Here is a 27,939-nt window from a genome sequence, read left to right as displayed (position 1 = left end):
GACTTACTTTCAGTGCATTGTTTTAAAGATTACAAATAGCAATTTCATAAACTTGCTTAATCCACAATAAAGACATATTACTGTCAATTTTTAAAATAATACAGTGTTACATTTTTTAATACATCTGGATCTGAAAAGGAAGATTTTTAAATGACTAAGTACATTACCTTCTGTTGTCACTTGTCAGGATTCATAACCATTGATGGCACAACATTGTCATTTTTCTTACCAATATAAAACAATTGTATTACTAAAAATGTTCTAATTTTTTTTTCTTTTGGAAACAGCAGGTTTTAAGGTAAAATGACTTAATTTTTGCTGCTGCTTCTTGTAAGGCAGGTAAATTAGGGCTTGCATGTTTTCATAAGCATTTTTGTGCTTTATTTGAGATGAGGAAGTTAAGGCAATTGAAAATAGTGTAAGTAGTTCAGAAGTTTTGTAGACAAAAGATCAAAGAATGAAAACCAAGACATAGAAGTTGCACATAATGAACAAGGGAGTTTATGGATGTCTTTGTAGAAGTCTTACTCTAAGAACCCCTGATGCTAAGAATTAGATGCTGTTCACTCTCTGTTAGTGAAAAAATACTTCCTCACATTTGGGAGAGTACCCTGTTTTGGGTTTTGGTATATTGAAGAAGGGGATGTAGAACCAGGAGAGTGGGAAGAGTCAAACCATTTCATAATGAGAGAGGCTTTAAAGACCTTGTATTTTATAGTCTGGAGAACACCTTGGGTCTGACTGTGGGTCCGCTCATGCAGCAGAGCACTTATGAGCACTTGCGAGGCACCGAAGGTTCATGCTCTGAATGTGAGCAGTCGTTCAGTTTCTGATCCACCTCATTATATCTGTGCCCACACCTGCTTTCTCGTTCTTGTTCACAACTACTTTTGATCATGAGAGACATACCAAGTCTTCCTTCTACTCGATAGGTTTTCTGGGGCTTTCATGATCCTGTTAGAGTATTTTCACAACCTTTATAAGTTTTAACAAACACCCTTTTAAATAATGTATTTCAGAATATTGTCCAGGATTAATGCCAGGTTTACCGTTTGCAATTTGTGGAAGCCACCTTCTCATTCTTCAAAAATTAGGAATGTAGGCCCTGGTTGCATAGCTGAGTTGGTTAGAGCATCATCCTGATACACCAAGGTTGTGGGTTTGATCCCTGGTCAGGGCACCCATAAGCAGCCCATGAATTAAGTGGAACAACAAATCAATGTTTCTTTTTCCTATCTTTCTCTCTCTCCCCATTCTCTCTCTCAAATCAATAAAAAATATAATAATAAAAATAACCAGATGTGTAGTGTCCTTAGTTGATTCCTCAAAGGTGATTGATACGTTCACCCATCATGGTGGTAGGTTGTTAGGTATGTAAGTGATTAGAATATTGAGGACTTGGATGGTCTCCTATCTACTCATCTTTCCCTTCTGTAGTTTTTATGTAATTAAGTCCCTTTTGAGAGAAAGCAGAAACAAAACATTGGTATTTGACAATATCCCATTAACTTTTCCTTGCTCCGAATTTAATGTGTGTCCCCCACCCCCATTAATCTGTTTTTGGGTTGCCATGGCCTTACTTGTATTATTCCTGCAGGTGCAGCTGAGGTATAGGTAGCCTGGGTTGTAATCCTTTCTAGTTTATATTAAATTCCCTCTGCAGACAGCTGTTTATTTAATACTCTCTTTGTCCTCTTGTTACAATTACTTTTGATATCATGTGCTTTATCTTTAAGAGACTTTCAGCTTTCAGAAACCATTACTGTAACACTGTGGTTTGTGTTTGTACCAACGGCTTTGTTTCTATGGGAACTATAGATTCTCCTGAGTTAGAAATCCTAAATAACAGATGTAGTCTATTTAGCAGCCATTCTGTTTGGTCATATTGCTATATCATGGTAATATGTCCCTTTAGTACTAAAAAGGTATAGGGGTAGAAGCATTTGAGTGCCGATATCTGAATTTTATTAGTGACGGTTGATGATTTTTATAGTGCTTAATGGATTTTTTCACCCGCTACCCCAGGGTAGAGGAGAGTCAGCTCCCAGGATGTAGACAAACTCTTAATTTGTTTGAAATTTGAATTATTTTCCATGTGAAGGGAGTGTGATAGGAAATGGCCAGACAACCTACTTTCGACATATGTTAGGTGTCACTGAAGCTTTTGAGAAACATCATGGTTCATACCATGAACTGTCAGGCTGGCCAGTCAGGTTCAGATGCCCTGACAGGGGCCCTGCACAGAGCAGCAGAGTACGCGGCAGACTGCAGTGTGTCTGTCTCTCTCACAGCCTGTTGGGTAGTTTTCATCTTGACCACTTGTGCTAATAGCTCTCATAAGAGCTCCTCTCTGCTCCTCAAATCAGTATTTTTTATGTAAAAATAAAGATGTAGATATACTTTGAAACTAGCAGAATATTTTCTTTGGTATAACTCGTCTCTTCTCCTCCAGTTATGTTTATGACCAGTGTTCATGGAATGTTACTGCCGTGGTGCAAATAATGACTTTTGTGTGCGTTTTTGTGCCCCGCAGGGTGCTGGGCTTTGGTCGGAGGTGTGGCTACATCACAGCATTGTGCTAGATCCAGCCCAGTCAAATACTGATCTGTATTTTAAAAGTACACATCTAAGTTTACTTCTCTGTGTGATTTAACACCCACAAATGTGCGTCTCAGTCAGTTGTACAGTATAATTGTAAGTTAGAAATTCTGACAGCAAAAATAATATAAAATATTCTTTTCAAAGGGGGAAATGAAAAAATTGATGCTATGTGTAGCACTGGTCATAAGAGAACTGATATTCATCCTTTTGGGGAACTAGCAATGTTAGTGTCAAATATTGTAACTTAATCTCTTGCTCAAACCAGTCACTGGTCTGCAGTCATACCAGCAGGTAATGAGTCTCCGGGACTGGACCAGAACCAGAAGATGGTTCTGAACTAATACGCCAGTGTGATGCCAAGAGAAAAGATGTGGTTCTGTTTCTGGATATGTTGAATAGCTTCTTAGAACAATTTTGCTAAAGCTAGATGTTTAAAGGGAGTAAACAGCTCTGCTGCTTGTTCTATTTGGTACCAACCATATAAGGTGATTAATCTGTGGGATCAGAGTGAAGGTTTTAGCCTACATTGGTTTTATTAATGCAAATTTTGGAAGTGAAGATGTAGTAATAAATACCTTGACGTGGAAAAGCATGAGTAAGTTAATTTTATTGTACAATGCTTTTTAAAAACATTTGCATTTCTTTGGTTACCATGTTTGTGTATTCTGAAGAAAAAGTCCTTAAATAACAGATCGATGACTGGGTGCACCCTAAACCTGCTCAGAGAAGCAGAGTGTAGTTCGCCTTTTGTGCTCCCAGTTGGTTAAAATCTACGTGAACCTTAAAGGTGCTGTACCATTGTCCAGAGAAGATGCTCTCAAGTAGTCCTATCTTCCTAGAGCTTGCTTGATTTATTTTGCTTTTGTATATTTAATAAAAACCCTCTCAAATGTTTCCTTGTGTAGTTTATGGATAATGGTTACTGCATGTGTTAATTTCATCAGCTGACTTTGGCTTGACCAGGATTTGAAACTGTTTCTCTTCTCCCATTGTTTTGAGGGCTGTCCCACAGGCTAGGCAGAGAAGATACTTTCTAAGAATGTTGAATTAATATGTTATTAAATTGAATCGGACAGTTATTTTTGAGTGGTGCTACCCCATGTTTTTCTATTATGCAATAATAGATATTTTTCCTTAGCCTTGGTATTAAAGTGTTTTAGTCAAGCATTTTAAATGTGGAAGGCTTAACTAGCACTTGCAGTGGAAATTAAGATGTATGTATTTTGAATATTCAGTTGATTATAAAGGATTTGATTAATCCATGCCAGTACTTTCCTTCCATTTTCTTAAAGTGTTCACGAACAAGCTATACATAGACCGGTATATTGGAAGAAAGCTACTACAAGATTCGGTCATGTCAGTATCAGTGACTTCCTAAAATCTAATAGAATACTGTGATTTTTACATTATAGTTGGTTGTAATACCAAAATGATGAGGAGGGTCAATCTATGATTACAGCCTCTACTTCAAAAAAATAACTTTCTTGCTAGAAGTTGGCATTTGTTATGTTAGATAAGAAATCCCTAGTTTAAACGTGCAGGTATTGGCTGAATATGTGTTTTTTTCCTATCCTCCTTAGTATTCTTATAAAACCTTAAGTTCTAGAAGTAGAGTATATATGAGTACTAAAATATTGATTGTATATTATGGTAAATACTGGATCTTTGGTCTAAGTTCCCAAACAGCATTAGTAATTGGATTACTACGCAGCAGAAAGAAAGAACTCCTACCTTTTGTGACAGCATGGATGGAACTGGAGAATATTATGCTAAGTGAAATAAGTCGGTGAAAAACAAATACCATATGATCTCACCTGTAAGAGGAATGTAATGAACACAATAAACTAATGAACAAAACAGAACCACAGGCATGGAAACATGGAACAGACTGAAAGTGATCAGAGGGGAGGCGGGAGGAGGATAATGGTGGGAAGGAGCGGAAGGGACCAGACAACATGAGTGAATGACCCACAGACTTGGACACCACCAGTGTGGGGACTGACTGGGAGCTGGGGCAGGGGGTGGGATGGGTGGAGGAGGGCAAAGGGGGGAAATTGGGACAACTGATAGAATAACAATTTTAAAAAATGATTTAAAAAATTCCCTAATGAAATTAAAGCAGTTCAGAAGCAGCAAGAGGAATGGAAGACAACATAAGCTTGTTTTTGGTAATTACACATTTAAAAACTAAGTTTTGATGTGGTGAAATTTACTTTGTCTTGTGTGTAAGTGCCTATGACCCCGGGCTCACATTTGTGATTACCAGTATCCAAGAGAGCCAGGGACCTACCTCTTACGACACAAACCACTGACACCTGTGAAAACAGGTGGCTTTGACTCATTGTATAATCTTTGTCTATAGTCCAAATGACCACTTTTGGTGGCTCAGTGTTGAATTTAAAGAGAAAAAAATGTTCGGTAGCATGAGGTAGGGTGAAGGAGTGATAGAACTGGAGATTGTTAATCTACAAGTACTTGATGCAATAAATGTGAAAAAGGGATTAAATTCATTTTGTGTAGTTTCTAGGGTGGGAAAAAAATGTTCTAAAAACAGAGCAGCTGTCTGAGCCAAGAATCCCTTGTCTCTGAAAATGTCCAAGCAAATACTGGATAAACACCTGCTGGGGATGGTCTGGTGTTGGGAGGGAGGTGGCTGGATGATTCATAGGGTCCCTCACAATTGTGTATGTCTGTGAAGAAGGAAAAGTTGGAGCTTTTGAGGGGAATAAAGGGTGAAAGTTAAATAATTTTAGGTTGGGTACTTATACCAATTTTCCCACTTAATACTATGTTCCGTGCCACCCAGTGGTTACAAATACTAAGTGAGGTCAAAGTTTGGTAAATAATAAAAATATGCAATAAAGTATTTTTTCCGTATGCTTTTTCAGCACGATCTGCATTTCATTTTTAAAAAGGAAAATTATATAACAATTTTTATATCTCCTATAAGAGATGAAAGAGACTCAGTAAAATTTGTCAATAAAAGCTTTAGGAATATCTGCACATATTCATTTACATTCAAGTTGGTAACACTAGTTCATATTATGTTAAGAGAACTCAAGTATCAGACACGGTCATACATATGCTGTTTGAAATTCTTTTTATCTAGATACAGATCTTGATAGTGAATCTCTTGATGACAGATGTGCAGCTAGTTTGTCCCGGAACTCATGAAGATAATTATATTGCTGAAAAAGAATTAAGATACATTGAAATGCATGGTAGAAAACTACTTACTAAAGTAGTCACAATGCTGGTAGGAATCAGGAGTCAAAACCATTTGCTAAGAACAGCTCTACATCCTTTGGGGGTAAGCAAGCATTTCTCTTTCAGTAAAGCTACATGAAGTGTGAAAAACTTGCTTTAAAATCAATGGAGTGGAACAGAAGGAAGAAAGACAGAAAAGAGTGAAGAAACAAGAATTCAAAAAAATGAGGAGAGGCTTAGGAACCTCCAGGACATCTTTAAATGTTCCAACATCCGAATTACAGGGGTACCAGAAAGGGAAGAGGAAAAGCAACCAGTGGAAAAGTTATTTGAACAAATAATAAAGGAGAACTTCCTCAATCTGGCAAAGGAAATAGACTTCTAGGAAGTCCAGGGAGCATAGAGAGTCCCAAAGAAGCTGGACCCAAGAAGGAACACACCAAGGCACATCATAATTACATTAGCCAAGATTAAAATGAAGGAGAGAATCCTAGAAGCAGCAAGAGACAAGGAGACAGTAACCTACAAAGGAGTTCCCATCAGACTGTCAGCTGATTTCTCAAAAGAGACCTTGTAGGCCAGAAGGGGCTGGAAAGAAGTATTCCAAGTCATGAAAGGCAAGGACCTACATCCCAGATTGCTCTATCTAGCAAAGCTTTCATTTAGAATGGAAGGGCAGATAAAGTGCTTCTCAGATAGGGTCAAGTTAAAGGAGTTCATCATCACCAAGCCCTTATTATATGACATGTTAAACGGACTTATCTAAGAAAAAGAAGATAAAAAAATGTATAGTAAAATGACAGCAAACTCACAGTTACTAACAACCATACCTAAAACAAAAACTTAGCAAACAACTAGAACAGGAACAGAACCACAGAAATGGAGGTCACATGGAGGGTTAGCAACAGGCGAGTGGGAGAGAGGGGGGAAAAGGTGCAGAGAATAAGTAGCATAGATGGTAGGTAGAAAATAGGGGGAGGGCAAGAATAGTACGGGAAATGTAGAAGCTAAAGAACTTACAACACATGGACATGAACTAGGGGGGGATGTGGTGGGGTGTGCGGGGTGGAGGGGAATGAAGGGGGGAATGGGACAATATAATAGCATAGTCAATAAAATATATTTAAAAAATCAAAATCAGTAGCTTGAGATGAGTGATCTATAAATCTGTAAAAATCCTTTCTCCCTTCACTGGCAGGAGCAGATAAGATTTAAAATAGTACATGAAGTGATTCATTCTTGCTAGTGTATTTTCCCGGTGTGGGAGGGGGGAGTAAGGAGGGAGAAGAAGGCACTTTCTGTAATAGTGGTGTAGTCAGGAAAAATCTATTAATTTATAGAAGACACCCCCCCCCCTTTTGGTATTTTTGTGTGACAACCCATTTGGAATAATTTTCATAGTAGTTAATGTTACAAATCATTAATCTTAATAGTTAAATCAAAATTTTAAAAAATTTATTTAGGGTTTTAATAGCTTTCTAGAGGGTATTCTCATTCTGCTAATAATTTCATTTCCTCTCCTGACCGAGGGGGTGAAATTGCACGTGCTCATGGGGAACAGCCTGCGTGCCACAGAATGCTGCTGACGGATGGACGGCAGCCTGTAGCACTGTGGGCTCGGTGCTCTCCAAGATTCAAGATGCAAAATCTGCATATACTTGTGCACATATACACATATGTTTGACCGTGTATTTGTTTCAAAGACAGACTTAACATCTGGAGTTTGAAGCACCACTTGATTTTAACAATAAAGGGAGCTCTATTTTCAGACCCTGTGCAGTGAAGTAGATCCTGTGTGGACTGTTTTGTGAACGGCCTTATCTGAGCACTGAGAATCAGGCTGCTTGGTGAATTTATCAGTTATAGTAATTCCCATTCATTCTGCTTGGTCAGACTTGCATCCTGGGGAGAGGGACTGTCTAGCTCAGCGGGCTGCCTAAAGGCCAGGATTCTTTAGTGCCTGCCCCCAGTTTAGCTTTACAGAGCTACAAATAAAGCAAAAGCTGTAGAATCTTTTCAGCAACATGATTAATATATAATATCCTTGGGTACTGCCGCCATAGTGTTTTTTTGAAGGGCAAAGTCAGCCCTGACTGGTGTGGCTTAGTGGGTTGAATCTAATGGGCAACCTTTTGGTAACCAAAAGGTTGGGGCACATGCCTGGGTTGTGAGCCAGGTCCCTGACTGGGGACCTGCAAAAGGCAACTGATCAATGTTTCTCTCGCACATCGATGTTTCTCTTTCTCCCTCCCTTTCCCTCTCTCTCTAAAAATAAATAAAGTCCTTTTAAAAAAGGGCAAAGTCAATGTGGACAAATCACTTTGATTATGGACAGTGAAAGATAATTAGTGTTGATGTATATTTTTTGTGCTATAGCCATTCGTCTATTAAGTGTTTTGGTGATATAAGGGGATCTTCAGTAGAACTTTGTGGACATAAATCTAACCAAGAAACTACTAAGTTTATAGTAACCCTCTCCTTTCTCCAAGTGAGAGGATCACTCCTGGAACTGAATGGGCACAGCCTAACAGTTGCAGATCCTGAAAGAGTAAACTGGGACGTTCAAGTTTTTCATTATTTTGTTTGCAATACTGTGAACTTCTCAACACCTCCAGGTTATATTTAAATACAAATTTATTTTTTAAAGATTTTACTTTTTTAGAGAGAGGAGAAGGGAGAGAGAGGGAGTAAGAGAAACGTCAGTGTGTGGCCGCCCCTCACTGGGGATCTGGCCTGCCACCGAGGTGTGCGCCTTGACGAGGAATCAAACAGCTACCCCTTGGTTCACAGGCTGGCACTCAATCCACTGAGCCACACTAGCCAGGGCTAAATACAAATTTTTAAAAATCAAAATATAAATGGGTTATATATAAAAATACAATGCTTTGGATATTCATTGCCCTTTTGATGATATAAGGGGTTCAGAACCAGCAACCCTAAGATCTGCTTCAGTGGTACATGGATCATTTTGAGCTAAAGGCAAATGAGACCCAGTGGGCTCAACAGAAACTTCTGCCACCCACCCCTCAACCCGAACTTTCTGAATTAGGGGCCTTGCCCACACTGAGACGTTGATGATAACCCGTCTCTATGGCCGGGCAAACTACTGGTCCCTGAACACCTGTTCTCCCTGCAGTGACCTTCTGATGCCCCAAGGTGCGTGGCCTCATCCCTGGCTCAGAATATATGTGTCATTTTCCATTTGTCTCTGACTCCTGTATGTGTAGTTCCTGTGTGCATGAAATTAAATTTGATTTTCTCTTGTCAATCTGTCTCCCATTGCTTTGATTATTCAACCAGCCAAAAAGAACCAGAGGAGGGAAGGGGAAGTTTTTTCCTCCCCCACAGTGCTGAATTCCACTGTGTCTGTGCCAGTCTGCCCCCTGCGCACACCTGCGCAGAGACAGGCAGCCTCCTCACCTTTATGGTCTGTATGGCCCCAGATCCTCGCAGGTCTCTCAGGCTGTCTATGGCTTGCTGCGGCGACACCGTGTCAGACAGATAGAGTAGGAGACAAGCGGCTACTAACAGGACATGATAGAAAAATAGTATATTATTAAATAATAATAGGGTATTTTATATTTAATTAGACTTATGTTGGTACAGAAGACAAAGTTTGGTATAGTTGTTTGAAATAAAAGACTGAGGCCTGAGTGTATGTTTTTGACAATTAAATTATGATTTTAAATGACTGGTTTTATGAAAGTTGAGCAATGGCTTCATTCTCGTGTTTTCCGTTACATAGCTTTATTGAGCTACAATTCATACACCATGTAAAGATGCAATTTGAAGTACACAAGTCAGTGGACTGCAGTGGATTCACAGACACGAGCAGCCATCACCAAAGTCAGTTGCAGGGCATCTTCATCACCTCCAAAAAGAAACCCTGAACCCTGTTCTTATCCCCCTACCATCTCATCACCCCTGCCCTGAGCAACCAAGAACCTGCTTTCTGTCTCCGGAGATTTGCCTCTTCTGGACATTTTATATAAATGGAATCACATGTGGGCCTTTGTGGCTGGCTTCTTTCATGTAGTGTGATGTGTTCAAGATTCACACACACTGTGGCATGTGTCAGCACTTCACTCCTTTTTATGGATGAACAGGTCATTACGTGGATACACATTTTGTTTATTTTCAATGGATGGACACATAGGTTATTTCCATCTTTTGGCTTTTAGGAATAATGCTGCTATAAACATTCATGAATAAGTTTTTGTGTGGACAAATGCTTTTATTTCTCTTGGGTCTATACCGAGGAGTGGAATTGCTGGGTCAGATGGTAACTCTGTGTTTAACTGTTTGAGGAGCTGCCCGACTCTCTTCAAGTGCAGCTGCACCATTCACCATTCCCACCAGCAGTGTATGAGGGTTCCAGTTTCTCCACATACTAGCAGATGCTTACTATCTGTTTTTTGGATAATAGTCATCCTAATGGGTGTTAAGTGGTATCTCATTATGTGGCTTTGTTTTGCATTTTCCTGATGACCAGTGATGTTGAACATCTTTTCAGATGCTTATTGGTCATTTGTATATTTTGTTTGGAGAAATATGTATTCAGATTTTTTAATTGGACTGTTTCTCTTATTATTGAGTTGTAAGAGTTTTTTTTTTAATGTAGTTTTGAAACTTTTTAAAAAGATTTTATTTATTTATTATTTTTTTTTGAGAGAGAGAGAGAGAGAGAGAGAGAGAGAGAGAGAGAGAGAGAGAGAGAGAGAGACATCAATGTGCGGTTGCTGGGGGTTATGGCCTGCAACCCAGGAATGTACCCTGGCTGGGAATCGAACCTGGGACACTTTGGTTCCCAGCCCGCGCTCAATCCACTGAGCTACGCCAGCCAGGAAGAGTTCTTTATATATATTCTAGGTGAGTCCTTTATCAGATATATGGTTTGTAAATATTTTCTCCATTCTGTGGGTTGACTTCTGATTTTGATAGTGTTCTTTGGAACCACAAAAGTTTCTAATTTCCATACTGTCCAAAACGAAAAGGAATCACTGTCACTCCAGTGTGGCATTTCATTACCTGTTGTTTTCTCTAACACATTTAAAAAGGTTTAAAGTTAACATATGGTACTTAACTTCAGTTTTCATACTTATGTTACCAGTGGATATTATTTAGAAGTCACTCTCAGTGTACCACCTGCACAAGAATAACAAAACAAAGCAAAACAAAACAAAACACAAGAATGCAAGTGCTAAGACTTAAAAATTTTGTTCTGAAGAATCCTCCAAAACAATGCTGAAGCACCACCCAGACCCACCTCAGCTTCCTAGGGGACACCGAATTTAGGGCCTGAAATGAACCAAAGGGTCTTAGCAGACTTGTGCTGTGTTTTGTTTTGTTCTCCTACAGTGGGCATATGGCCCAGAAACAGGAGTTTGTGTACTTTGAAGTTAAAAAAAAACTGAATAATGAAAATAGATTTCTTACCAAGACAAGATCTTCCAATTCCTCCATAACAGCTGAAAGGGAAGTAGAGTTTTCGAATTTGTATATTTTCTTTCCATCCCAACAATTACAACTAAACACTTTTTCTTTCTGCCACCTATTTCAAACTCTAATGCCTGGCATGGTGCCTTGCACACCAAGATTAATAAATTTTTTTGAATTAATGAAGAGCAAAGTGCTTATTTGTTAGATATTTGAACTCCTCTAAGGGTCAAGGTAGGCAAGGCCTATTTAGTGACCTGTTTAAACTCCAGGGTCTACATCAGAGAGGTGGAACTAGTAACAAGTACTAAATAGACAGAAATTAGACTATTTACTAGTCACTACTTGGGTTATCTTTCTGCCTGAATAAAACCTTAGTGGTTATGGTTTTACTGCTGTCCGTATAGTAACTCCGTGTATCTAAAGAGGGTGTGGAGGTGGCGTGTCACAGAGGGTTAGCATGGGAGCCCCACTGCCGGGGTGAATCCTAGGTCTGTCATTGATGACATGCGTGAACCTAGGCAAGTTCTTTAGCTTCTCTGGGCCTCTGCCTTTTCCCCTGTAAAATGGGGACAGCAGCAGTGAGGACTGAGTGAGGTAACATCTGCGAAGGACTTAGACCAGAGCTCGGCACAGAGTAAGAAGTTCACGTTAGCATTGTGAAGATAGTAGCAATTCTGCATAACTGAACTTTCCAAAAAATGAAGTTTAACCTTGAAAGCAACAAAACTATTGAAAGCATTTTCAAAGACCCTGAAAAATGAGTACACAATTCCTAACTTTCTTAGAGGGTATACTGAACCTGACTGGGTGCTGGTTACCTATCCTGAACATCAGTAACTACACTGTATTGTAGATGAAGCTGTGGGGATGTCTTGTGATAGGATATGAGACAGTGGACCAGACCTTTCGAGGATTCATGGGCTTCCTTTCTACTCAGTGTCCCAGATGTAGGCCTGCCTCAGAGATGAGGGTCTGCTGCAGAAAGGTAGAGAGGACCCTGCCGTGGCTTCCTGCAGGACGGATACCACTTTATACCTCCTGCTACCCTTATCTTTCCTCCTTTCTCTGACTGATGGGTTCCTACTCATCCTTCAAAACCCAGCTCACATTTCATTGCCTGAAATGCCTTGTGCCTGGCAGAAACCACCGCTATCCTGTGTGCTGCCTCACACACACCTTGTGAGGGTCTTGTTGCACTTACGTGGTAGTGTCGTTAGCTGTGGGTTCCTCAGGGTGGGGGGTGTGCTTCACAGTGTGTGTTTTGGATTCAGTTTGGGATACAGTGGGTGTTATGGGGTGAATTGTGTCCCCAAAAAGATGTGTTGAAGTCCTGTGAATGTGACCTTATTTGGAAATAGGGTCTTTGCAGGTGTAATCAAGGTAAGATGAGGTCATCGGGGTGGGCCCTGACCTAATCTGACAGGTGTTCTTATGAAAGGAAACACCACATGAAGACACAAACACACAGGGAGAATCCTGTGATGACAGAGGCAGAGACTGCAGTGATGCAGCTGCAAGCCAAGCAACACCAAGGACTGGCGGCCACCACTGGAAGCCAGGGAGAGGCAAGGAAGGGTCCTGTCTAGAGTCTCAGAGTGAGTGAGGCAGTTGGTTTTGGTATGGGGCTTCCAGCTTCCAGAACTGAGAGAAAATGAACTTCTGTTGTTTTAAGCTGTCTAGTCTGTAGTACTTTGTTACAAAAACCCTAGGAGATGGTATATCATGGTAGGCAAGCAGTGTTCGCTGACTTTATAAAATAATGAAAATGTCCAGGGATGATCAGTGAGACAGCACCAGTGGACAAGACAGAAAATGACCAGACCCTGTTTCTGAGGATAAACCTAGGAGCTGTCTAGCAATGTGGGCCCTCAAGGATGGCAGAATGGATGGAAAGTGTCTTTGTCATAGTTACTCCACAACACCTTTGGAAGGTCTCGGACAACTTCCAGTCATCAGATGTAAAGATTTATGGGGGCCTGAAGCATTTAACATGAAAGGCTGCCCATTCACCTTTCTATCCTGTCTGTATTCTGTTCCAACATCAGAGCATTTGATTTGCTAGAACCTGTTAGAGTGGAACTTGTTAAGCTTCACTAATCTGAGCTAGTTTGATCTCTGGAAACTTCAGTAGAAGCCTCTTTCCAAGATTTAGTTGGGAAAAAAAAATCTCAGAATTGGTTTGAAAAATGCGTCCAAAAATTGGAAACTGTTTTGATTAGCTACATCTAATTATCTAAAGCTATTTTACTTAGACTTAGAAAAATGAGCATAGACAAGTATTCTAAAATTTTGCTTGTATAATTAGTAAAGCAATTAATAATTGCTTGCAGTGAGAGATGATGCTTTTCTCTAGAGAAAGTTTGCAAATATGGACCAGAGGATGGCTTCCAGTTCCTTCTTCTCTACTCTGCAGGCTGTAGTTCTCTGTATGTGGGAGGTGAGTTTGGCCACAAACAGGTGTGTTTCCTCAAGGACCCTGCACTAGTTTGGTTTGCCTCCAAAACAGGAACTACTGGCACGAGGCCACTGAGCTCTAGGCGGAGGAAGAGAAGTTGGCTGAGCTTGCCATTGGCCTAGGGGGCCTAAGACTATGCAGGTATTCAGTAGAATCCTCATACTTTCTAGCTCAATGCAATGAGTTCTGGGACTTCAGAGCTTTTGAGGTATCAAAGTATTTAATGTTGTATCTTGTTCCAGAAAGAATTAAGCATCCTATTAGGATACAAAAAATTAAATTAGCACATAGAAGGACTAGGACCAGCCCTCCCTGCTGTGTTTCACTTCTGGCAGAGTGTGTGCTGTTCTTATCCATAGTGCCACTGCTCATCTTTGCTACGGTCTACTGCGAGCTGTCACTCTCTTCTTTTCTCCAAGCTGCTGCTTTCTTCTCTCCTCATTGTTTTCCTCAGTCTATTTTATTGTTTTAAACTTTCATATCAGCAGCTTGTAGAGCCACTGACAAATAATGAGAGTCCCTCTTGCATTCTGGTAGCAAGTTTATATCATCAAAGATAATTTTCAAGTCATATTTTTAAGACTGCTCATTGCTTAGAGATGATTTCTTTGCTCCCAATTTTTAAAAAAGATTTTATTTATTTTTAGAAAGAAGGGAAGGGAGGGAGAAAGAGATGGAGAGAAACATTGATGTGCACGAGAAACACAGGTTGGTTGCCTCTCACATGCCCCAAATGGGGGACCTGGCCTGCAACCCAGGCATGTCCCCTGACTGGGAATCGAACCAGTAACCTTTTGACCACTAAGCCACACCAGCCAAGGTTCTTTGCTGCCAATTTTTGAAAAATTGACTTGCTTGCTGACGGAAGCCCCTAAAAGACTGACCAATAAGTAATGTTAACATGAGAATAATGCACCACCTTTTTTGGGAGGGAGGGTCCCAAAATTATAACTAAAGGTCTAAGACAAAAAGGAAAAGAATAAAGCCTGTAACTCTATTCTAAAAATGTCTAAATCTACTCATTTATTGTTTTACTCTTCAAAAGGAATAACAGCAAATTTTTGAGTGCTTGTTCTGTACCAGGTATTGTGCTAGTACTTTTTGTACATTATTTCTTTTTGATCCTTGCAACAAAAAGTAGGTAATAACTGAATATAATCTGAGACATCATTCTGACTAGGACATTTCTCATGTAATGTATGGAGAGAAGGAGAACTTACTGTATTAAGGTTTTTCGGTTATTTTTAAGGCAGATTGTCAGCGCCTCCATTATTTCACAGCAGCTGGCTATGTCAGGAGTCCCTCCCTCTGGGATCGGGTGGTGGTGAGTGATGATTCCATACTGCTGGTAGAGGGTCAGAAGGTTTGGAACTCTGTATTTGGACAGTTCCCCTCTGGTGCAGAAAACAAATATGTCCTGTATACCATAGCTCTTTAGTTCTTCTGCCAATAGACCAAAATACAGACACACACACGTATAAAACATTTCAGAGTTAATTCCAGTCAAGAGGGAGAATATGGAGTTACATTTCTTAACTCAAACTAAACACATAACAAATGACAATCTATACATTTGAAGTATTTACTGATAATCTACAATATTAATGTGCCTTGGAACTAGGGTGAAAATCAAGTCACTAAGCACGAAATAGGATTTAGAAGCATCTGATATGAAATGTGATTAAAATTAAACCTGACTTTATAAATCAAAATACTTTTTACTGAATTTTAAGATGAGTCAATTATATTGCTGTTCTTGAAAAAAAAATTTACAATACTTTTTTTTTTTTGCATTTAAAAACACCTACTATTTCAACATAAACTCTTGAGAAGGGATGACAGCACTTTTTCCCCCCTCTGTCTTCTCACAAAACCAGTCACGTTTGCTGCTTTCATGTTCTGCCCTAAGCATTGTATGTAAAATCTCCAGCACAGCCATGGTGCCAGAGCTCTGGTGTTCTCCCTAATAGTCATGCTGTGCCATACCATCATGCATTTAATTTATGCACTAGGTCCTTAGGAAATAAAGCATTAGAATTATGCAACTTAGTTACTTTTAGTATACTGAAGATGAACCAAGCAATAGTACCATAGGCCATTCTATACACCAGAACTTACTTTCCTTTTAGATTTTAGTTATTTTTTAGAGCGAGGGGAAGGGAGGGAGAAAGAGGTTGAGAATCCATCGGTTGCCTCCTGCATAACCCCCATCTGGGACCTGGTCCACAACCCAGGCATGTTCCCTCTCTGGGAATTGAGCCACTTTTGGTTTGCAGGCTACTCAGCCCACTGAACCACACCAGCCAGGACTACATTAGAACTTTATTATGGCAATATTCGCTCTAGAGGATTTGGTTGATAATGAATAATTAATTCTGGCAGATGTGAGTCTCCTCTCCCTCCCTGCCTCCTAAATCCAAGGACATTTAGCTATTTAAGTATTATACAAAGTGCCTTTGATCACGAACCTCTAGATTTGCACTTGAAATGTGATTAGATTGAAATATTTTCTAAGTGAAAAATACATATCTAATTTCAAAGATTAAATACAAAAAAACTCATAGATAATTTGTTTTATAATAAACACCCATTGAAATGATTCTATTTAGGCTATATTAGGTTAAATAGCATATATTATTAAATTAATTTCACCTTTTTTACTTTTTTAACATGACAACTAGAAAATGTGAGGTTACATATATAGCTTCTATTTGTGGATCCCACTATATTTCTTACTGACCAGGGATGCTCCACATAATACTGTTACATTGGAAAATTTCAATTACAGTGGTTTTTCAAACGTCCCTGGAGAGGACTCTAAGGAGGAAGCACAGTAACTGCTTAAGGAGATCCTAGGTGTCCCTGCATCAAACACTGTCTTCTGGTTTATATATTGGATTCCACTGGAAAACAAAAGGTTTCGTAAAATATTGGAAACCCCTTTTGTAGAAGATACTAAATAAATAGGGCTTTCCAAAATGTGTAAGATTGGTTCCTGAACCAGTGATTTACATGAAATGTTCTCCAAGTGGAAATTTCCTACCAGGTGGGTGTCTCTAAATCAGAAAATCTTTACAAATACTGCAAGGGTCAACTAATCTATTAGCCTCTTCAAGTCCTTCTCCGTAGGTAAGGAATAAATTAGAGGAAGTACATCAGCAAGTTGATAGTCTAAAACAACCAGGAAGAAATTTTAAGATTTAAAAAAGTCTATACTGGTCAGAATCAAGCAGTATTACATTTTTATTCTGATCAAACGACATTGGTAGGCCTAGTAGCCTTGACAATTCCAGGCTAACTAGAATAGGATATCTTGAAAATCTGAGTTTTTTAGTATCATGCAACAGTATCATCATATTACACCTACCTGTATCTTTTTGGATATTTCTTCTAATATCTTTAAATTTACAACCTGTAAGTAGTAATAAGATAAGTGGAGAAGTCAGTTTTTGGTCATGTAACAACAAGTATACTTTAACACAATATAGCTACTTTAGAAAGTCATTCCATATGAACGTTTATATGTTTCATTTCCATTTTGAATGTAAATTTCAATTTCTTATATTCTTAGGAATATAGTCCAGGGATTTATAGATCTCAGATGAAGAAAATCCTAATATAAAGTTTATTTATGTCATGTCCTTTCCATAACAAGTACCTGGCTACAGTCAGCCTCACGTTGTACGCAGTATTTAACTTATACTAAAATAGGTAAATCAGAAATACAGAACTGTAAGTGTGGGTCTGGAAGGCTTGAAGAGTGGAGCTCTGTTCCTTTATCCACGGCCACCATAAGGGCTCCCCAAAAGTGAGTTCCCCATGCTGATGGCCTATGAAATTCTAATCATCAGTACAGAGAATAATGTGTTAGCTGACCAAACTAACAAAAAGCCTTTAAAAATATCAACAAGAAGCCAACTATTGTGTTACCCACCTGGAAGAGCACATAAACCAAGAAACTGAGAACAATTCACTGGTGACAGGGGTAGCCTGAAAAGAAAAGAAAACTTTGTTTAGTTCACTTCTTAAAAAGTTATAAATGGAAATGCAATGTAACAAATGTGTGTGCTTGCCACTGAACAAGGGTGTTTTAAAGGTTTATTGTAGTCACAAAACAAAAATTCATAGTTAAATATCAATGTATTGGTCACAAAAAATTGATCACAAAAAGTTTTGAAACAGAGACTTATTACTTGCTTTGTTAACATTTAAGTCCTAAAAAGTGCCAAGACCAGAATGCCTACAGTTAGTATAAAGTGTACTTAAGTCACTTGAGATATTTGGTGTTAGTAACCAAGCTGGAAAAGGACCATCTGACAATTTCATCCCCAGCATTCATTCTACTATTTTAAGATTTCTTCGTAGGACCTCCTTAAACAGATCAAATTTCATATGATAAAAAATTACAGGCCACCCATTCTTTGTTGTAATGGATTTTGGTTAGAATGAAATAATTTCTAGAAACCATAACCCCAGTTTGCAGTACTTAGTCGTGAAGGGAGCCGAGGTTTACCTTATTTGCAAAACATAAGAGTTTAGAGGGAAACACACCATTTTTTCGGACTATAAGATGTATCCCCCTCCCACTGCATTTGGGAGGAATAATGGTTGTTAATGCTGCTGTTGTGTTCTGTTTACATTTACATTGGTGAAATACCATGTTATTTATGTTATTAAACACTTTACCACATTTTTTGCTTCAAAATTTTTTCCCCTATTTTCCTCTAAAACCTAGGTGTGTTTATGGTCCAAAAATATGGTAAATACCACCTGGCTTTGAAAATTAGATGGATTTTTGAGTTTAAAATGGGGTTAAAAGGGGCAATGAAAGATAATTGTTATTTGATGGCAGAATAAAAAACTTCAGGAACAACACTGTACTGTTTTTCTCTTCCTACAATAGGGAACAGCTTTCTTCAAGAAGATTATTACATTTACAAGAAAGCAAGAAAGAATTTGGTTGCTGGGTGTAGAGAATCTGGTATAACCATTAGTCACTGCCAAGATATGGAACTTGATTTTATATAGAGACATTTGTATTTGTTATTGTATCTATGGTAATGTGGTTTTTTCTTAAATGGTCTGCTGACAGATGAATTACTGTGGAAGGCAGTTCTAGGATTTGACTAAATGATAAATGATTAAATGATAAATGATAAAATGATTAAATACCCTGTTTGGTAAGTGTGCTTACCTTTGGTCATAAAAGAATAAGTAGGTTTTGGTACTAAATGGGAGATTGTTTTAGTCCAATCTCAACTCCTTACTTGTTTCTACTGTGGTTTTCTCAAAGTATAAAGGACCCCCTACCCCCACCAGCAAAAAAGCCTAATTCTATCATAGACAGTAAATAAATCATGGTGTTAAACAATCCTGTAAAGATTAGAATTATATAAACAGTGGGAGAGAATCATTACATATTTTCAATATGTTCTTCATGCTACAAAGATTATGACATACAAATCAAATATTTTAGCTCATCATTGGTCACAAATGTTAACATACCATGATATCTGAATTGGAGTCTGTTCATCTTCAATAGGCTCTTCATCTGATGAGTCAAACTCACTTGTTTGCAATGAACTAGGCTTCAAAGGAAAATGGTTATGTTAAATAGCTGTAAAGACTATTTAGGTATACTCTTAGTACAAATGATCTTTGCTTAAACATGCACTGAGTGCATATTTTCAATTTATTCAATATGGAATATCAGAGAGATCAGCCATATCAATACTAAATTATTGCAATTTACCATCCTATTAATAATTAAGCACTTTGTAGAAGAGAGTTGGTTTGGGAATCAAGAAACCTAGCTTCCGGTGCTGGCTCTGCCATTTACTGTATACGGATGTCATTTTATTCTGGATCTGTTTTCCACAACTACACAGTGACATGTATTCATCCCTTCACAAACATTTCCTGGGCACCTTCATTTGCCAAGTTCTGGAGAGCAAAGATCCATAAAAAAGCCTAACTTCAGAATAATTGGAGACCCAGAGGTGTGTGTGCACAGATTACAGAAGAAAAATTTAAGTGCTAAAATAGAAGGATGCAGTTTAGAGCAGAAAAGGAGTGAATGAGTATTTAGGAAGCTGGAGAAAGCTTCACAGAGGTGATGTATTAGCTGGGTTTTGAGGGATGAGCAGGAGGTTTTAGGCAGGTAGGGAAGAAGTTAAGGCTATTATGGCAAAAGGAGAAAGGACTTGTTTATTTTGAAACTGTTATCAGAGCAGAGATGAAGCTAGAGAGAATGTAGTTTTACCTACCCTATTTATCAAAAAATAACCCACATGCAGCCCAGTGGTTTGGTTGGGGTAGGAGTATAGGTGGAATAACTGGCCCTCAACTTTGCGGACCATTGGACTGGAGAGATTGAGGTAGACTTGGTGTGCTAAGGAGCTGGAACTCAATCCTGTAGGCATCATTCTACATGGAAGACTGTTGGAGTTTTACAGGACCAATAAAAATACACCTTTCTTCTCCTTAGTTGGACATAGGAAAGGCAAATGGAGATCAATATGTTAATTTTATTACTGAGCATCATATGGCTTTAAAGCAGTGATCTGGTGGGCTTCTTCACTCCAGAACTGGATTTCCCAGTCACAGGCAGCCAATGACATCCCAGGGCTCCCAGGTGGCAGAGAGCACTCCAGAATGGAGACTCTGCAGAGAGAAGGGAAGGGTTGAGCTATCTGTGTTCAGCTCCTCCCAAACTTGAGGGTCAGATCACTCACTTGTCCCCAGGGGGACAAGAAGTGAAAGAGGTCATCAGTAGGGAAGGACAGCTAATGTCTTTCCCCATGATAACATGAGGATTAGTAAGTGTAACCACCTAATGACCTTTCTAACTTTGAAGCTATATTCTGTAATGATCTTGTTTGTTATTTCAAGATCACATTACAGAGCCAAATTAGGCTATGGATTTGAGTTGCTTTGCATCTCTTTGTATTATGATTATCAACTCAACTCGAATGGAGGCCCTTCAATAACTTGTCAACCGTAGTGGTAGGTGATGTGAGTCAGGTGGGACTTCAGCTTCTTGAATCTGTGCTTTTTTTTCTTTCTCTTTAAAACAATTTTGATGATTCAAGATTTTCAATTTGCGTGGCCCACTCTCTCAGGCTCTTTCAGACAGGTTTACAAATCCTAACACATTTGGACGTTTCCACTCGCCAAGACCCAGGGATTCTGAACCTCAGGGAAAGGCTCGCAGGGCCAGATGGCCCCGGGGGATGGTTACAGTGGTGAGAACACCTAGAAGCAAAGGTTGGCAATCGTCGTTCATGAGAATTTCCTCGCCCACGGCAAGGACTGCTCCCGGGGCACAGGGCAGCCCGGTACATCCTTTCGGGATGGGGTATCCGGTAGACGATAGAGATACACTGAAACACTTAAGCTCTTTAAGTTTCTGTTTCCTTGGTAAAACGGGGCTAAGCCCTCTCTGGCAGGGCTGTCGCGAGGCTTAGGAGACTACGCAAGCGACAGCACAAAGCCCCCAAGACGCACACAGCAAATGTCCATCTTCCCTCGTTCTCCATCGACCCTGTTCTTTCGCAGTCATCACTCTCGCGGGTCCGGGATGCGCCACCTCCCCTACCCCTGACGGTTATTGCGCGAGTCATTCCACGACCAGCCCCGGGCTGTCCCCGGGCCCAAGAACTGGAGAGCAGAATAAAACTGAGATCCAGAATTAACTGACATCGGTTATACTGTAAGGCGAAGAGCCAACACCAGAAGCCAGGCCCTGTGTCTTCGTTCCTCCAAGCCTCACCCCGACTCACCGGCTTCATCGCTGGCCGCCCCACGTCGTGACCGGCCACCTTCTCCCGGTTGCAGCAGAGTCTCTGAGCCCCGTGCCGAGCCCGCCCCTCCGCTCAGTTCATTGGTATATCCTTTTGTGAGGTGGAGCTCGGCGTCTTCTAGGAACCAATCACACTCTCGTCCTTTTTGTTACTCCGCCCCCCCTTGTGCCCTGGCTCGGCCTCTAACCGCTCATTGGCCCCTAGGTGGGCTTTGAAAGACGCGCGGGAGGAGGGTCCTATTGAACTTGGATTAGCTGGAAGAGCTCCTTCCTCCTGCCAGTTAGGTGGATGGAGGGGGCGGGGACAGGGCTAGGCGAAAGGGTTTAAAGGCAGCCCCAGCGTCTTGGCAAGGCTGGGAAGCTGAGCTTCCTCATGGCAGGATTTCGAAGTGCTATTAGGGTAGAGAATTTTGTTTTTCTTTTTGAAAAGTTGTTTGAATGGCGTGGGAAGGCGGGGCCCTGCTCTGGAGTATCTTAGGAAAACACGTCACATCCCGTAGACTTTATCATTATTGTCATATGTAGTCATACAAATACCATGGAGATGGCTAAAAATCTAGATACCTCGTATGTCTGATATTTTATGTTCTTTACTATTCTAGGATCTAGACAGGTTAGGGTGTAGATCAACCTTCCTGTTCACTAAATATGAATGAAATAATATCGTACGAAGGAAAGATAAAAAATCTCCAGATGGTTCCAAGCACCAGTATTTCTTAATTAATCGGCTATAATCTTTCAAAAATGTGTTTGATTTTTCTCTGCTGCATTCTCCAGTGCCCGTTTTGCTTGCCATGGGGGGAGAAAGTCACCTGGGGCGATATTACCTGCAGATCTGACAAAAATATGTAGAAGTTTCAGCTCCCTGACTCATGTTGTGAAAAACAACTCTTCCTAATACAGTTATTAGGAAGAATTTCTTAGTAAAGAATGTAGCAATTTGACTTAGAAACTGCATCGTTCAGTTTTCTCCAGAGAAACAGAACCCGTAGGATATATACATAAAGAGGTTTATTTTAAGGAATTGGCCTCCACAATTGTGGAGCCTTGGTGGGTCAAAAATCCTGTGAGGGAGGCTGAGGGGTTGGAGACTCAGGAAAGAGTACGGTTGGAGTTCAAAGACAGTCAAGCTGCTATAGAACCAGGACTAGCTGATATTGCTTATGAAGTTCAAAGGCTGTCTGATGCAAAATGCCCTCTTCCCTTTTTGTTCTATTCATGCCTTCAGCTGATTAGATAAGGCCGACCCACATTATGCAGGGGAGTCTGTTTTATTCAAAGTTCATCCAGTTAAATATTAATCCCATCCAAAAACACTTCCCAGAAACATCCAGAATAATGCTTGACAAAAAACTGTGCACCATGCCCAATCGAGTTGACACAGAATTAGCCATAACAGACATATTAGAGTTGATTCATCCATTTATTCAGTAAATATTAATTGAGCACCACCTGTGTCCTATGTACTATTCAAAGTGCTTGGGATATTGGAGTGAACTACGTAAAGCCCTTGCCTTTATGCGACTCACATGCTATTGGGGAGACAGGCAGTGATACGTGCTGTGAAGAAAAATTAAAATAAGTGGAGCCCGATGAGGATGCCATTCTGTATAGAAAAGTCAAGGACCATATCTCTGAGGAGACGTCATTTGAGAAACACCCAAATGAAGAGAATGAACCATCTGAATATTTAGGGGAAGCGCTTTCAATCTGTCTGAAGAGTAAGGAGGTACAAAGGCCCTGAGGTAGGAATATACTAGGTGTGTTCAAGGAACAGCAAGGAGGTCGGTATGGGAGAAGCTGACTGAGTGAAGTGGAGAGTGGTAGGAAGTGAAGCAGGGCCTGTGGTAGGCTTAAGAGCTTCTTTTCTGAAGCATTCAAGAGAGGGTTCAAAGAAAGATTAGGGCCTGGAATCTAGGTAAGGTCATTCATATCTCTGTATGACATGGGAACAGGTGCTCTCTGGGTGGGCTTCAGCGTGTTGATGCTCCCTCACTTCCTAACTCCTGCCTTTTCTCCACTTCTCCCTTTAATCCTCAGCACCAGGTGTTCCTGACATTTCCTCAAAATATACCTCCTCCCTTGGAATTAAGTCCCACTGCCTTCAAGTATTGTGCAAGTTTTGCCTCTCTGGCCTCAGCTGGATGTGAGCACAGCTCAGTCTGCTGTAGCTTCTGTGGATTCCACAGAGGAGAGGAAGAGTGGGCTCCGGTCCCATGGCAGGAGGGCATAGAGGGCTGGGTAAACTGGAATATTTTAACTTCTCTTTGTTCTCCCCAGCAGGACTGTGTCCAGGCTTGCTCTTTCTTTACCCAAAGACAAACACATCTCACCTAGGTGATGGAGAGGTTTCTTTTTTTGTTGTTGTTTTGTTTTTTAAGTTTGGTCCAGGGGTTGGCAGACTTTGGCCCATGGACCAAGTCCCACAGGTCTGTTTTTGTAAAGTTTAATTGGAACACAGCCATACTCATTTAAGTGTTGTCTGTGGCTGCTTCTGTGCTATAACAGTGGAGTTGAGTAGTTGCAATGCAGACTGTATGGCCTGCAAAGCATATGCAAATATTTGCTGTCTGGTCCTTTAAAGAGAAAGTTTGCCTACCTCTGTTACATGGTCTGTGAGAGGAATGTATATTTCTTCTAATAACATAACTTTAAGTCTACTTCTTGCAAAGAGTTTTGGCTTTATTATGTTAAAATGTTTTTCTCTGGTTGGCTTGTTCCCTTTATTATTGAGGGTCCCACATAACACTAACAAGAGGCTTCTCACTGAGCCTTCCAGTTAAACGGCGCCATAGTAACCTGGTTCTTCTCTAATTCCAAGTTTCTTCCTTGAGAGGAGGAGTGGGAGCTTAAGTTCAGCCTGCCCCACCTGTAGTCTTCAGTTAATTTTTTGATGTGGGACTCACGGCTGTTAACAGAAATGTATGTGGTCAAAACAACGTGGGGGGTTTATCCAAACTGCCAGACAAAAAAGTGTTAACACATGTTCGTAGACAGAGGAGTGTTTTGAGAGAAACTCAAAGAGAAATGAAACATGATAGCCATCAGTAGTTATACTTGGATTGTATGTTTTACGATGAATCTATGTTTAAAAACATTTTAATATTAATACTAATGGATTTGACATGTGTTAGGTAGAGAACAAGAGAACACTGGAATCTTCATGTTAAATGCAACTTGGAGAGAACATACTTCCTCATTCTTGACACAAGAAGTTTAAGAATTTCTCTCGTGATGACCGTCAGATACAGTGCATGACATTTGCTGCAGATGTGTTTTTTTCCCATTGTTTATCTCTTTGGAGAGTCACCCCCTTCCAATTTCATGTGGTCTTTTAAAAAAAATTTTAATATATTTTATTGATTATGCTATTACAGTTGTCCCATTTCCCCCTTCATTCCCCTCCACCCTGCACACCCTCTCCCACCCACACTCCCTGCCTTTAGTTCATGTTCATGTGTCAATAAGTTCTTTAGCTTCTACATTTCCCATACTATTCTTGCCCTCCCCCTGTCTATTTTCTACCTACCATCTATGCTACTTATTCTCTGTACCTTTTCCCCTCTCTCCTCCTCCCACTCCCCTGTTGCTAACACTCCATGTGATCTCCATTTCTATGGTTCTGTTCCTGTTCTAGTTGTTTGCTAAGTTTCTTTTTGCTTTTGTTTTAGGTGTGGTTGTTAATAATTGTAGGTTTACTGTCATTTTACTATACATGTTTTTTATCTTCTTTTTCTTAGATAAGTCCCTTTAACATTTCATAAAATAAGGGCTTGGTGATGATGAACTCCTTTAACTTGACCTTATCTGAAAAACACTTTATCTGCCCTTCCATTCTAAATGAAAGCTTTGCTGGTTAGAGCAATCTGGGATGTAGGTCCTTGCCTTTCATGACTTGGAATACTTCTTTCCAGCCCCTCCTGGCCTGTGAGGTCTCTTTTGAGAAATCAGCTGACAGTCTGATGGGAACTCCTTTGTAGGTTACTGTCTCCTTGTCTCTTGCTGCTTCTAGGATTCTCTCCTTCATTTTTACCTTGGCTAATGTAATTATGATGTGCCTTGGTGTGTTCCTTCTTGGGTCCCACTTCTTTGGGACTCTCTGAGCTTCCTGGACTTCCTGAAAGTCTATTTCCTTTGCCAGATTGGGGAAGTTCTCCTTTATTATTTGTTCAAATAAGTTTTCCCCTGGTTGCTTTTCCTCTTCCCCTTCTGGTACCCCTATAATTCGGATGTTGGAACATTTAAAGATGTCCTGGAGGTTCCTAAGCCTCTCCTCATTTTTTTGAATTCCTATTTCTTCATTCTTTTCTGGTTGTTTGTTTTTTTCTTCCTTCTGGTCCACACTATTGATTTGAGTCCCAGTTTCCTTCCCATCACTATTGGTTCCCTGTGCATTTCCCTTCATTTCTCTTATCGTAGCCTGCATTTGTTCATCTAATTTGCAACCAAAATCAACCAATTCTGTGAGCATTCTGATCACCAGTGCTTTGAACTGTGCACCTGATAGGTTGGCTATCTCTCAGTCACTTAAAAAAACTGGCTCTGGGGATTTAAATTCTGTTTGAGCCATCTTTTTTATTTTATTTTATGTTTTCCTTTGGTCTGGTTGCGCCTGTTATGTATGAGGGGCAGAGCCTTAGGTGTTCACCAGGGCGGGGTACCCCAGTCGCTGGGTTGTGACATATGTGGGTGTGGGGTCCGAGAGGGAACAATAACATTTGCTCTGCTCTCCATGAGACCTCAGTCCCTTCCACTGTTTCCCCCGAGCAAACTGGGCCCCTCTGGTGTCAGTTCCTGTGTAGGTGGGATTGTGCACACTGTGGGACCCTTTAAGAACCTCTCCTGAGAGGCTGGGAGTCCCTCCCTGCTCCTCAATCACCACAGGTGTTTTCAATCAGTGCCCCGAGGCTCTATTTCCCAGCACTGGGATCCTGGGTTGTGCACAGTGCTTTGCTTCACAATCACCACCTCACTGAGTCTACTGTTTGCCACCCCTCCGCCGGGGACTGCCCCTTGTGTGCTCAGGGTCTACCCGCTCCAGTCTTGCACAGGGAAGCCTTACACGCTCGGTCCCAATGTTCTCCTGGCTGCAACCCGTGCCTGGCTGCCCGATTCCGCCCCTCCTACTGGTCTGGATGAATGTGTCTATTTTCCTGGTTGTCCAACTTCCATTCACATCAATTTTCTGTCAGATCTGGTTGTTATCTTGTTTCTAAATTGTTGCTGACCTTATTTTGGTTGTGTGACGAGGCACAGTGTGTCTACCTATGCCTCCATCTTGGCCGGAAGTCCCAATTTCATGTGGTCTTGTTGGGCATGTTTCCGGGACCCATGTTTTCATGTACCCTGTACCTCTGGTCACAGTTATTGGTTCAGGGAATGCATGTGACCCAAACTGGACCATTCTTCCTGGTCTCGTGTATTTTGGTTGCTCTTCTTCTTATTACCTACTTTTAAATTTTAATTTTAAATAATTTCCGACTTACAGAATCATTGTAAGAATAGTACAAAGAACTGCCATTATCCTTCACACACATATTCATCAATTATAACTTATTTTTATTGTCCTTTCTCTTAGATAATAGAAGTTGCTTTTATTTTCTTCACCTTCCTAAGGCGTTGGCTTTACTCCACAATAATGCTGAGTTCTATTTGCCCTGGATAATTAGAGTAGATTGTAAAATGTATTTAAAACATTACTTACAAATTTAAAATGCCTTTACTTTTATAATTGGAATAGATTGTATTTTCTATAACAATTTTACACATCCCACCTGCTCTTCTGCAGTGTGTCTTTGTCATGCTTTATCACAAGGCAGAGTGCCTCATGATACTTCTCCTCTCAAATGTGGACTGGCCTTAGGGACTAGCTTGATGAATGGAATGTAGCAGAAGTGACAAATGATAAGCTCAATAAAATTTCATACCCCTTAACCAGAGCCCAGATCAAGAAACAGAACACTATCAGCTCCCAGGAGCCTCCTTTGTGTCCCTGTCCATTATCCCACACAGGGTTACCACTTTTTGCTTCCAACACTATTGGTTGATTTTGCTTGCTTAGGGGTTGTAATTTTGTGTGTGGCCTCTTCTGCTCAGCTTTATGTTTGTGAGATTCATTCATGTTGTTGTGATGCATAGTTGTACTTGCTCATTTTCATGGCAGTATTTCATTGTTTGAATATGCTAGGATTTATCTACCCAACCTGCTGTTGATAAACGTTGGGTGGTTTCCTGCACTGGGCTATTATGAATCATGCTGCTATAAACATTCCTGTCCATGTCTTTTGTTAAACACGTGTATACATTGCTGTTGTGTATATACTAGGAGAAGAAGTGCATATGTTCATTCTTAGTTGATACTGCCAGTTTTCCAAAGAGGTTATACCAATTCACACTCCCACAGGCTCTGTGTTAGAATTCTAGCTCAGCATCTTTG

General features: G+C 40.3%; 1 protein-coding gene across 1 annotated transcript; it reads right to left on the bottom strand.

The window, feature by feature from the left end:
• Window positions 1-5,573: 5,573 nt before the first annotated feature.
• On the bottom strand, window positions 5,574-21,564 carry CDKN3 (cyclin dependent kinase inhibitor 3). The gene is made up of 8 exons (XM_045822644.1): window positions 21,484-21,564; window positions 19,208-19,290; window positions 17,637-17,692; window positions 17,070-17,114; window positions 14,923-15,145; window positions 11,245-11,276; window positions 9,229-9,332; window positions 5,574-5,789 (listed from the first exon to the last, which is right to left on the bottom strand). The coding sequence occupies exons 1-8, from the start codon at window positions 21,490-21,492 to the stop codon at window positions 5,703-5,705; spliced, it is 639 nt and encodes a 212-aa protein (XP_045678600.1). The 5' UTR covers window positions 21,493-21,564; the 3' UTR covers window positions 5,574-5,702.
• Between the last annotated feature and the right edge of the window lie 6,375 nt (window positions 21,565-27,939).

The sequence above is a fragment of the Phyllostomus hastatus genome, unplaced genomic scaffold, assembly GCF_019186645.2.
Source record: "Phyllostomus hastatus isolate PE091 unplaced genomic scaffold, TTU_PhHast_1.1 phas_scaffold_501, whole genome shotgun sequence".
Lineage (NCBI taxonomy): Eukaryota > Metazoa > Chordata > Mammalia > Chiroptera > Phyllostomidae > Phyllostomus > Phyllostomus hastatus.
This window is presented reverse-complemented; position numbering and strand designations above follow the sequence as displayed.